This window comes from Sinocyclocheilus grahami, unplaced genomic scaffold, assembly GCF_001515645.1.
Source record: "Sinocyclocheilus grahami isolate Dianchi unplaced genomic scaffold, SAMN03320097.WGS_v1.1 scaffold212.1, whole genome shotgun sequence".
Taxonomy (NCBI): domain Eukaryota; kingdom Metazoa; phylum Chordata; class Actinopteri; order Cypriniformes; family Cyprinidae; genus Sinocyclocheilus; species Sinocyclocheilus grahami.
The window spans coordinates 1,211,296-1,223,118 of record NW_015505391.1 but is presented as its reverse complement, the minus strand read 5'-3'; the positions used below and the strand labels follow the sequence as shown (position 1 = coordinate 1,223,118).

The 11,823-nt window shown below is 34.8% G+C and overlaps 1 protein-coding gene across 1 annotated transcript in view; it reads left to right on the top strand.

Moving 5' to 3' along the window:
- LOC107596016 (heterogeneous nuclear ribonucleoprotein K-like) overlaps positions 1-11,490 on the top strand; it is a 39,427-nt gene extending 27,937 nt beyond the window's left edge. The window contains exons 10-16 of the mRNA XM_016286617.1: positions 583-636; positions 1,975-1,978; positions 4,353-4,368; positions 4,548-4,580; positions 4,702-4,769; positions 7,136-7,305; positions 10,760-11,490. Coding sequence (XP_016142103.1) covers positions 583-636; positions 1,975-1,978; positions 4,353-4,368; positions 4,548-4,580; positions 4,702-4,769; positions 7,136-7,305; positions 10,760-10,790 — 376 coding nt within the window. The 3' untranslated portion in view covers positions 10,791-11,490. The remainder of the gene's footprint in view (positions 1-582; positions 637-1,974; positions 1,979-4,352; positions 4,369-4,547; positions 4,581-4,701; positions 4,770-7,135; positions 7,306-10,759) is intronic.
- The last annotated feature ends 333 nt before the right edge of the window (positions 11,491-11,823 follow it).

Sequence of the window (11,823 nt, the reverse complement as noted above, 5' to 3'; positions counted from 1 at the left end):
CCCAGAGAACACGCGATCATGCAGGATACAAATGCACACTTCATCTCAACTAGATTCGACGAAGTCTGCAAGGTTTGTGAAATTAAATGTTCATTAATCATTCAAAGATTTGTTTAAATGATATAAATGTGTCTTTGCTGAATGCTGACGGCAAACGAGAAAGTATTATAATGTTTGCCTTTCTATTACTAATAATAAAGCAATCGTTATAATACTGTTTTGTATACAATTTAATTCATTTGTTTAACAGTTCTATCTGATTATTAGATAAACTTCTATCCATATTAGAGACAACTGAACGACGACAGCGAGCAAGAGGGAGAATGTGAGCTGTGTGCGCTCAGGCGCTGTCGCTCTCAGCGCCGTCAAAATAAAAGTCAGACGTACCGCCAAAATAAAAGTTCCGCCTCTAACACATCGGCCAAGCAGAAAAACTTATCGGCCAATGCCGATATTTGAAAAAAATCCAAATATCGGCCGATATATCGGCATTGGCGATATATCGGTCGACCACTAATCAGCATAGAACTACATTTGTGTAATAGAAAAGTAATAACTGATTACATGACTTTTTGTTTCCAGAGGTGATCGATTTTCCCACCAGAGCTATCACAGCAATATGGATGACAGACCAAAGTAAGTAATCTGAAAAGCTGTAGATTTAACTGACCTATGCCCTATTCACACTAATAGCAAAATGGAAACGAGCAGCAAATCGTAAAATGCAAAACTTCACAAAGAGTGTGAAATGAATACCGGTTACCCTGAACATAAACATTTACTGGCACACTACACCTTTGCAAACCAAGTTAAAAGGAGAAAGCAAATGAATTTGACTAGTAACAGGACTCAGATCGGTTTGCTGTGTGTGGCCTAAAAGCAATTTTATTTTATTTTTTTGGTCGAATAGAAAACACAATTGACACATTTTTCTATAAAAATACATTTTCAATTTAGTCTCATTCACAGTGAATATTTGCTGTCAGTATGATTAGGCCTGTATTTGTCTTGTTTATAGAGCTGTCAGTTTTAATGTAGGGCTGGGAGATATGGAAAAAATTTTCAGAATGTTTTAATTTTAATGTTTAAAATGTTTTAACTAGTCAACTTGAAAATGTAACTACAACATGATTCAAGTAACTTTTACTTTGTTAACCCTCTAGTTAAAGAAATTTATTTCAAGTGCACCACACATGTTGTCAGCATGATGTAAATGTTAAACAAATCACTTGTTAAATATCTTTGCAAAAAAGATGCATGAACTACATCTTCTACAAACGTATCTTATACATATTATATGTTCAGAAAGAATACAAGGAAAATGCTTTAAAAAAAAAAATCTCAAAAGTCAAGGTAATTCAAATTCAAAATGACTGAAGGTAATAACACCAGTAGACTATTATTAACTAGGCTATAAATGTTCTGTAAAATCAATAAACAGCAGCTTTCAGTCTGTCACCATGATGCAAACATGAAATTTCAGACATACAGTAGTAGTTCTTTACAGGTTTTTATTGGATTGCGCTGCTTTTCTATGTTTCACTGTTGCGCTCGAGTCTCTTGCAGTGTCTCATGCATGAAATGGCATTCTTAAAAACACAGCGCTAAAGTTAAAAGAAGTTTAAAAACTCCCATCTTCCTGCATTTTTTCTAGTCCACTGCCCGTGTCGCATCTTTGTCAACACAAAAGCTCATTCTGTGTGAATCAAGGTTATTTTCGTAAACGTAAACTAAAACTAAGATGGAAACGATTGATGAAAAAACTATTCTGAAATAAAAGTTTAGGTTTAGGGAAATACCTGTAAATGGCTCATTGCGCACGTGAGGTTATCTTATGCAGAGACGCAAAGCAGTTTAAAGCAGAGTCCTGCATGGGTCCTCTTTGGTAAACGTGCACCAGCAGTACTTAACAGAACACTCGACCCGTTATCCAACAGCAGCACTCATTTAATTCTGTATTTGTCTTGTTTATAGAGCTGTCAGTTTTAATGTAGGGCTGGGAGATATGGAAAAAATTTTCAGAATGTTTTAATTTTAATGTTTAAAATGTTTTAACTAGTCAACTTGAAAATGTAACTACAACATGATTCAAGTAACTTTTACTTTGTTAACCCTCTAGTTAAAGAAATTTATTTCAAGTGCACCACACATGTTGTCAGCATGATGTAAATGTTAAACAAATCACTTGTTAAATATCTTTGCAAAAAAGATGCATGAACTACATCTTCTACAAATGTATCTTATACATATTATATGTTCAGAAAGAATACAAAGAAAATGCTTTAAAAAAAAAAAATCTCAAAAGTCAAGGTAATTCAAATTCAAAATAACTGAAGGTAATAACACCAGTAGACTATCATTAACTAGGCTATAAATGTTCTGTAAAATCAATAAACAGCAGCTTTCAGCCTGTCACCATGATGCAAACATGAAATTTCAGACATACAGTAGTAGTTCTTTACAGGTTTTTATTGGATTGCGCTGCTTTTCTATGTTTGACTGTTGCGCTCGAGTCTCTTGCAGCGTCTCATGCATGAAATGGCATTCTTAAAAGCACAGCGCTAAAGTTAAAAAGTTTAAAAACTCCCATCTTCCTGCATTTTTTCCTATTCCACTGCCCATGTCGCATCTTTGTCAACACAAAAGCTCATTCTGTGTGAATCAAGGTTATTTTCGTAAACGAAAACTAAAACTAAGATGGAAACGATTGATGAAAAAACTATTTCGTAAACTGAAATAAAAGTTTAGGTTTAGGGAAATACCTGTAAATGGCTCATTGCGCACGTGAGGTTATCTTATGCAGAGACGCAAAGCAGTTTAAAGCAGAGTCCTGCATGGGTCCTCTTTGGTAAACGTGCACCAGCAGTACTTAACAGAACACTCGACCCGTTATCCAACAGCAGCACTCATTTAATTCTGTACCAGACCAGACCCGTTTGACAAAGACTGCGAGTCGCGAACCGCACCCGCATAAAATCTATTACATCAGGTAGGCAAAATTATTTATTTTCTCATGTAACACAAGCAAGCAAACCAAAATTAGGCATTCCAAGTTGGTGCTTTGAAGAAAAACGGACACGCAGCGCAACGCAATAATTAACAGAAAAAAAAGACGAACGCACATCCTTTCTGAAAGCAATACAAAACTTTAGCATAGCATCTTGTGATCACTCTGCCAGGCTTTCAGAGAAATGTGCATAGGCTAAATCACATCATAAACACGCTTATAATTCTTAATAAATGAAAAGAACATATTCAAATATGAGCCTTAATGCGATTGCAGTTATTATTGAATTTCATTATTCCCAGTTATGATTTATGCGCAGTTGTTCACGGAAAAGTGAGCAAGACACGACAGTTACAATATATTGTGATTGTTAAAAAAGAAAAAAGACATCTAACCATCATAACCAAATTAGGCTACATTTATTGTCATATTAAATATCTCAATACACATCATTAGATATGACATTAAGCACAACTTGTGTAGATTTATTTAGTAAAAAGGCTTGACTGCTTCATTTTGGCGTATATTTGTATACTTTTACCATTTAATCAATGGTAAAAGTTTAATCATTTAAGCATGCGTTAATTTTGTGTCGCTAGACATTTGCAAGTCTGTCTTTGGCCTGCGCTCTGGAAGTGATCTGTTAATTCTGCTAACCTTTAATTAAAACTAAAACTGAAACTAAACTATATAAAAACTAAATAAAAATGTGTTCACAAAATAAAAACGAAACTAAAACTAACAACAATATTAATGAAACTAAACCAAATTGTATGGCAAATTTGAAAACGATATTAAAATAAAACTAATTAAATTCAAAACTATAATAACCTTGCTGTTAATGGCACCTCATGGTCCTTCACAAAGTGCGTCACACATTAGCGGTTAATCACGTGCACTGACATGCGGTTGGATCATTCTTTTCTCTTAACATTGGCATATTGTCAAAGTGTCTAATTGTAACGTTTGGTAATATTTCTATTCAAAATCGTGATTCCTCGATTTATAAAAAATAAAATCGTGGTAAAACATTAAATTCGAATTAATCTATAAAATCGCCCAGCCCAATTTTAATGTGATAATACTGCTTCATATAATCTATATTCAATGCTTTGTCTACCACAATAATGTTAGGTGTGTGGCGAAGCAGTGACCTAAAACCCCTTTAACCGTGGTAAAAATCACTGTATTGCATGGCCTTGAGTGGTTTATTGCTTTCATTTTAAATAGACGTGTCAGATTGTAAGCTCAAAGATCCATGTAGAATGTGCTTTGAGTATACGCTTGTGCTCTCTGAATTGACTCCCATGTTATATTTTTTTCTTTCCCCCATCGTTGTACACAGAGTGGAGGTGGATATGGTGAGTGTTCTTCAGCTGCACACATACACACTAGCTCAAGGTTACCTCCAGTCAAACGGAGCACTGCACTCCTCAATAGTGTAGCGGTTCCTGCTTTTCGCTCTCTTTGTCCTTTACTGTCGTAGCTCTGATATCTTGATCACTTTTTCCATCTTTTTCTTTTCTTGTTTCATCTGAAGACAATAATTCTTCTTGGGAGCCCTTCCAATCTGGTGAGTGTGTCAGATAATATGATTATGGAATATATATATTAATTAAGGTTGTATAAGAGTGTGAATGAGAGGCCTACATATAGGCATTAGCTGAAACACAGTAAGATATTTGTTTCATCAGGTGGTCGAGGTTCTTACAGTGACATTGGTGGACCTGTTATTACAACACAAGTGACTATCCCTAAAGATGTGAGTGCAATATGACACAACATATTTGTAAAAATGGAACAACACACAAAGTTATTATAGTTTGTGTTTTAATTCTGTTTTAGAATTAATTTTATTTCAAGCAGCAGCATTCTTTTAGTATTTTTTTTTTATATTATTACCATATTTATCAATGTAATTAAGTAATATTTTCAGTTATTTTAATTTCAATTTAAGTTTTAGCAATTTTTGTTAGTCTTTTATTTCATTAATATTCGCTGTAGTTTTCATTTTAGTATTTTAACTTAATTTTAAATGTAAGTGTACATTTTTCAATTAATATTTATATTTTATTTTATCTCAGCTTGATTTCAACACTGCTAAGCACCACTGTGCTATATAGTATGTTACTGCAATTTAGTGAGTTTGGTCCTGTTTTTCATTTTGTTTGTTTGTATACCACGAAATGGCAATGCATTTTACACATGCCCTAGCATACACCTAAAAACCAAAAGATACCTTGGGCTTTAGCAGAAAGAACATTTCTTTCATATGTAAGCAAAGTGGACATTATAACTGAAATGTACCCAGATCAATCGGAATAAAATCAAATTGACAGCAGAATCAATCTGAATTGGGAAATCTGTTTTGATACCCAATTTTTAGGGATGCACGATATATCGGCCACCATATCGGTATCGGCCGATAAATGTTAAATTTAATGTTATCGTTATCGAACCGATAAGAAAATTTTGCCGATATATTAAAGCCGATAAATAATGCATTATTTCCTGCAGAGACACTTCAGATGCGCACTGTTCGCCATGATGGTTTTTTTAATTGCTTGAAATATTATTGGAATCACTTCGAAAAGTTAAATACAGTGAAGTGCAACATGTGCAGGGCAAGTCTGTCATAATATAATGAGAACATTACTGTTAAATAATGTTATGGAATCTTTGTGCGCCCGTGTTTAAGCGCGTTGTTATGGGAAGAGCGCATTCACAACGGAGCTGCACTTTTATTACCAGCACAGTAAAGTTCGCTTGTGCATTTGCAGCCTTTTGTGCAATTGTACGTTGTAATATTGTGTTTATTTTATGCATATATGTCTGATTTATCACAAATAGAATGCGTTTGGTTAAGCTAATAGAGCGCTTCAGTTTACCGGTGATCATCTTTAGCTCAGCGCACGCAGCTCAAACAGCAGCGCACATCATTAATAACTAGGACTATCATATATATAACATTATAATGAGAACACTATTATAATAAAACGTTAAAATTATTTGGTTTAATTTGTTGTGTTTCAGCGCGTTGTTGCGGGAAGAGTGCATCCACAACAGAAGTTACACATTCTGTTTAGCACGTAACAAACTTTGAGTTAATTTGTGCATTTGCGTTTTTTTTGTACATAAAGTTGTAATATTATGTTTGTTGTATAAATATCTGATTAATATATGATGCATTTCCTTGAGTTAAATAAGCTGCCAGCAAAGCATTTCAGTTTACTGGTGTTCATTCAGCTCTTCAGCTTCAGCACATGCAGCGTGAACAGCAGTGCACAACATTAATAACTAGTATAACTGGGAATGTTATATGCATAACATTATAAAGAGAATATTACCGCAATAAAAGTTGTGAATTCTTTGGGTTTATTTGCTGTGTTTCAGCGCGTTGTTACAGGAAGAAGAGCGCATTGAGTTACACATCTGACTAGCGCTTAACTTAGTTCAAGATCACTTGAGCATTTGCATCTTTTTATGCATATATAAGTTATAATATTATGTTTTATGTTGTATAAATATCTGATTCTCATATAGCATAATTAACCCACTAACAAAGCGCTTCAGTTTACTGGTGTTCATTCAGCTCTTCGGTAACAGCGCACACAGCTTAAACAGAAATGCTGCAATTTGAAACGATGGTATTATTTAAGATGCTTCTTTTTCAAAATCATTGATATATTATTAATAATAACCACTACTTTTATTTTTATCTTATTATTTTCATCAACAATATGGTTTAATTAAAATAATTTCATTATTGTCGGTGCGGAGTCTATTCTATTCCATTATTTTATTTATTTGTAAGGCTGCTTTATGTTTGATTTATGTTGAAGTGTTTAATGGCATTTAATGGTGAGACTTTTTTTGTAATCAGGCTCTCAAAAATTATATAAAAATTTGGATTTAGATTTATCGGTCAATGTAACGGTTATCGGCTTTCATATATAAAGATTTATCGGTTATCAGTATTGAAATAAATTTTCATATTGGTGCATCCCTACCAATTTTGACAAATAACGATTTATTTTTGTTTCAGTTAGTATTTCAACCACTGCTTTATTTATTTGTATTTTTATTAGTTGTAGTTGAATGGCAGATATTTACTTTGTCTTGTTTTAGCTGGCTGGCTCTATCATTGGAAAAGGCGGCCAAAGGATCAAGCAGATCCGTCATGAGTCAGGAGCATCTATCAAAATCGATGAGCCTCTGGAGGGCTCAGAGGACAGGATCATTACCATCACAGGCACACAGGACCAGATTCAGAACGCCCAGTATCTACTACAGAACAGGTGAGTCTATCACCTATTCCAGCACTTTAGCTCAACCCCATCCTGACACCTAACCATCATGTGTGCTAACCAGGTGTGACAGATTTCCAATTTTGGCCCAGTGAGATTACGTGTGGGCTCTTAACCATTACGGTTCCTTAACGATTTCATTTAACAATCCTTATAGAACCGATTCTGAATAAGAATCTCTATTCCCAATATCCCAAAGATATTTACCCAGTTTATCTTGTCATACCTGTTTTGGACACAAGGTTACACTTAGCAACCAGACAAATCATATTTTCCTGAGTATATTAAGTCTTTTATTTTGTTAGGGTGAAAATAGAGGTGCTAAACTGCTGCTTGTCTTTCTTTGCTTACTATTTGGAGCTAAAATGTTTTTTTTTTTTTTTTTCAGTAGTTCTCCACACTTTCTTCATACTTCATATACATTTGACTGCCGTTTCATGCACTTCTTTTTGCCTGACCTAACAGCTTCAAACTTCTGGGGGAGTTTTTTTTTCTTTTTTCTTTTTTTCCCCCTTCTTTTTGTGAAATGTGTACAAAAGGGTTTGTTTTACTGGTTTCATTTGGGATAAAATCCACATAATTTACAAAGGGGCAAATGAGTGGACCCAGAAGAATGGAGTGAACAACGCTGGCTTGCTTCTGTGTGGAAGACTTGTGATTTTGTTGTTGTTAGTTAGATGAAGTGACAACAAATCACGGTCTGCCCTACAGCACAGGCCCAGCATCATCTGCCCCCACCCTCAAAACACATTTCACCCACCCTATCTGAAGAGGCCTGCCAGTCTAACCTACTCTGACTAACATCTGAACTCACAGCTGACCATGCCAGTGCTGGCTTATACTCTGTTTGAACCCAAGCTGATTTGATGTCTCTGCTGTAGCATGGGCAAACAGACCATAAACCAGCCTTTCTACTGGAACATGCTAGCATGACTGCTTTCTAATACAAGATGCAAACCTGTCTTCTTTCTGTAACATGCCATTATGATATCCTCATGCAAATGAAACACTCCTATTATTTACCTTATTGTATTGGGTATACAGTTTGTAAAATTTAAAGTCAACATGAAATCATAATTGACCCTATTCACTTTCTGAATTGATGTAAATTAATGGTCTTATTAAGAACGATTCATTGTTGCACATTGGGGGTCAACAGTATAATTTAAATTTGTCTTTAATTTTTGTAATTTTATGTTATATTATTTATATATATATATATATATATATATATATATATATATATAGACTTGTAAACTATATATTAAAATAACAAAGAAACTAATTACAAGCAATTGGTCATAAATATAAATAATAGAACAAATCATAAATAAATAATGGAACAAACATACTAATGAAATAAACAGTACTTAAGTCTTTCAGGTAGGTCTGCTACAAAAATACTACAAAAAAATTCATAAAGTGATCAAATATAAAATAAAACTGCATATTCTTCACTGTATGCATTAATGTGCATTGAAGCTTATGAACTGATTAATACTACAGATGTTATTCAGCCAATAACAATGAGTGATTTCCTCCTTTTCTTACTGCTGAAATGTCATGCGAGTGTAACCAGGATAGAGGCAATTATCCAAAATGTTTACGAGCTGTCAAATTTCTACCCTTATTCATATAGGGATATATATTTTCAAAACTGACTTGAAGGGTTAGTTCACCCAAAAATGAAAATTAGCCCATAAATTACTCACCCTCAAATCATCCTAGGTGTATATGACTTCGTTCTTTCAGACGAATCCAGTTGGAATTATATTTAAAATGGTATTTTATCTTTCAAGCTGTTTCATGGCACTCAGCGGGTGTTGCATGCTTCAGTCCAAAACAAGTTAAATAAAAAGCACCCATCAATAAAAAAAAAGTTTTTTTTGGGTGAACTAACCCTTTAAAGGTATCATATGATGCTGCTAAAAAGAACATTATTTGGTTTAATGAAATGTTTATGCGGTTTAAGGTTAAAAAACACATTATTTTCCACATACTGTACATTGTTTCTCCTCTATGCCCCGCCTTTCTGAAACGCATCGATTTTTACAAAGCTCATCGGTCTGAAAAAGCGAGGTGTGCTGTAATTTGCCAGCTATCCAGTGCGTTGTGATTTGGCCGAATACCTCAAGCATGTGATGGAAATGGTACGCCCCTTACCACATTGTGATGATGCCCTGTCAGGCCGGAGCGGTGATTCAAAAACATGAAAACCCATTATAAACGAGGCATTCGTTGCATCCAGTGGGGACATAATTATGGATTTTAATGACTTGTACTGTCTTTCGCATCACGCCGCGTAAATATAAAACCATGTTTGCATTTGCGATCGGAGAAATGACAAACTACGAGCGCTACTCTACACTGCTCAAAAAACTCACTTTAAATATATAAAATATAAAAACTCTTTAAATATAAAAAAACGTACTTACAGTCTGTGAGTCAGAACAGCCGGCATTGTAGTCTACTCTCCCAGGATCGCCCTCTTTTGGAAGGCCAAACAAAGTAGTTTCGCTTTCACAACGAATCACAGCGCATTCACGACATGGCAGCAGCAGCAATATTACAGCCAGAATAAAAGTTACGCCACCTTTCTTTGCGTGAACATTTGGGCGGCGTTATGCAAATCTTCCCACATAGTGATGTAGACATGTGGGGGCGTGTTAGAATGAGCCGTTTTAGGAAGGTGTGGCTGACTCTTAACTTTTATAAAGAATATCTCTTTGGATTTGAGACTTTAGTCTTAGCAACTTTACAGATCTTCTTTATGCACCAAGAGCTTGTAACACTCCAAAGAGAAAGGAAAAATTGAAATCGCGTCATATGACCCCTTTAAGGAAGCCCTGTATAGTTAGGCTAGTTTTCAAACTGGATGCATTTCTTATGGAGTACTAACATGTTTTAAAACGGCTAGATTCTAGCATGTAAGTTAATGCATTGCTGCTAAAATATCAAAACAGAAGAAGAAAAAAAAAATCTAGTCAACTGTACTAATCAACTAGTAGGTTTTTGGACAGCTAGTTGACCCCTAACTAATTTGAGCTTCTTAATTTTACTTGAGAAAAAAATCTAATAATAATAATTAAGAAAATATGAAATAAAATGGGTTAGTAATGCTATTTCATGTTGACTTTAAAACCCGTTGCATGCTAGTATGAGTAAACCTAAAATATGCAAATAGAGCCAGGAAAACAACCTTAAAATGCTCCAAGTAAATCAACTTGTTTAATTACCTTTTCTACACGGTGTATTATAAACCAGATGATGTACTCGTGCTATATGTGAATACTGTGAATTCGCTTTATTATAATACTATACAGTTTGTTTTGTGTTGTTTATTGTAACGGCATATCTAGATTATAAATCACTTGGCTGCTGGCTGAACTGTCCCAGCATGATGAGGTTTTGTCTCTGGTCTCAACCGTGTCATTTCCTCTTTCAGCGTGAAGCAGTACTCTGGTCGGTTCTTCTAGAGGGTGGAGATGGAAGCCAAACTGCCATATGCCCATTCACTTCAACTTGTTTTCAGAGCCTACATTCCTCTGCTTCTTGGGTAGATGTGCTCCCTGACATTTCTCCTAACAATATTTTTAAACACCATATTTGAGGGATCCTCTTATTTCTTTAACATTTTTCTTTCTGCACGTGATTTTTCCATTATTGATTGTACTGTTTTGTAAGTAGAGGGAGCCCATCTGTGAAGTCCGCTGTTGGCCTTACCAGAGCTGCATGCTTAATCTGTGCAACATGCAGAATGTAATCTTATAAGTGTTGTTTTTTGTTTGTTTTTTGCCAATGAATTTATTGTTCCATTCATGATGAGACTTTTTGGGGAAAGTGTAAATATTCAGTTCAGTTCTTTAAAATTTTAATATCAGTACAGTTTTATTTAAAGGATGATTTTGATTTGAAAAATGGGGGTATTGAGGGTGGGAAAAGGATTCATTCCCGAGGGATTTTTTTTTTTTTTACTAGTTTTTTTCAACCCGATTTCCAGATTGGTAAAACTTCAGAAGATTGATTGACCATTTGTACTCCATTGACATTGGGATCCATTAAATCTTGCTAGCGCTTATTTTGTACGTCTGTTTGTAAGCATTTTTACCATTTTAAATGGATCTTTCTAGACGCCTTTCTCTTCACAGTTGGGGGGGGAAATAAAAGCTTCTCTGTTAAAAAAAAATGTGGCAGATCTCTTCCATGTTCTCGTATCATTCTTTCTCTCTGTCCCCTCTAGTGTCTTTGTAGAATGTGCTGCAAATCTAAAAGAAAAATAAATAAATTCTGTGCCACCTTTTACTAAAACCGTGTCTGTGACATTTGCTTTGGTTGTGGTGCTTTTGGAATGAATGTCTATCAAAAGAGGCATATGCAGTTAAATGAGATGTGGTGTATGCGTCTTGTGACTGAGTTGTAGAGCGGGGGTATGCCCTTAAAGTAGATACACATCTTAAAGGAACACTCCACTATTTTTGAAAATAGGCAATTTTCCAACTCCCCTAGAGC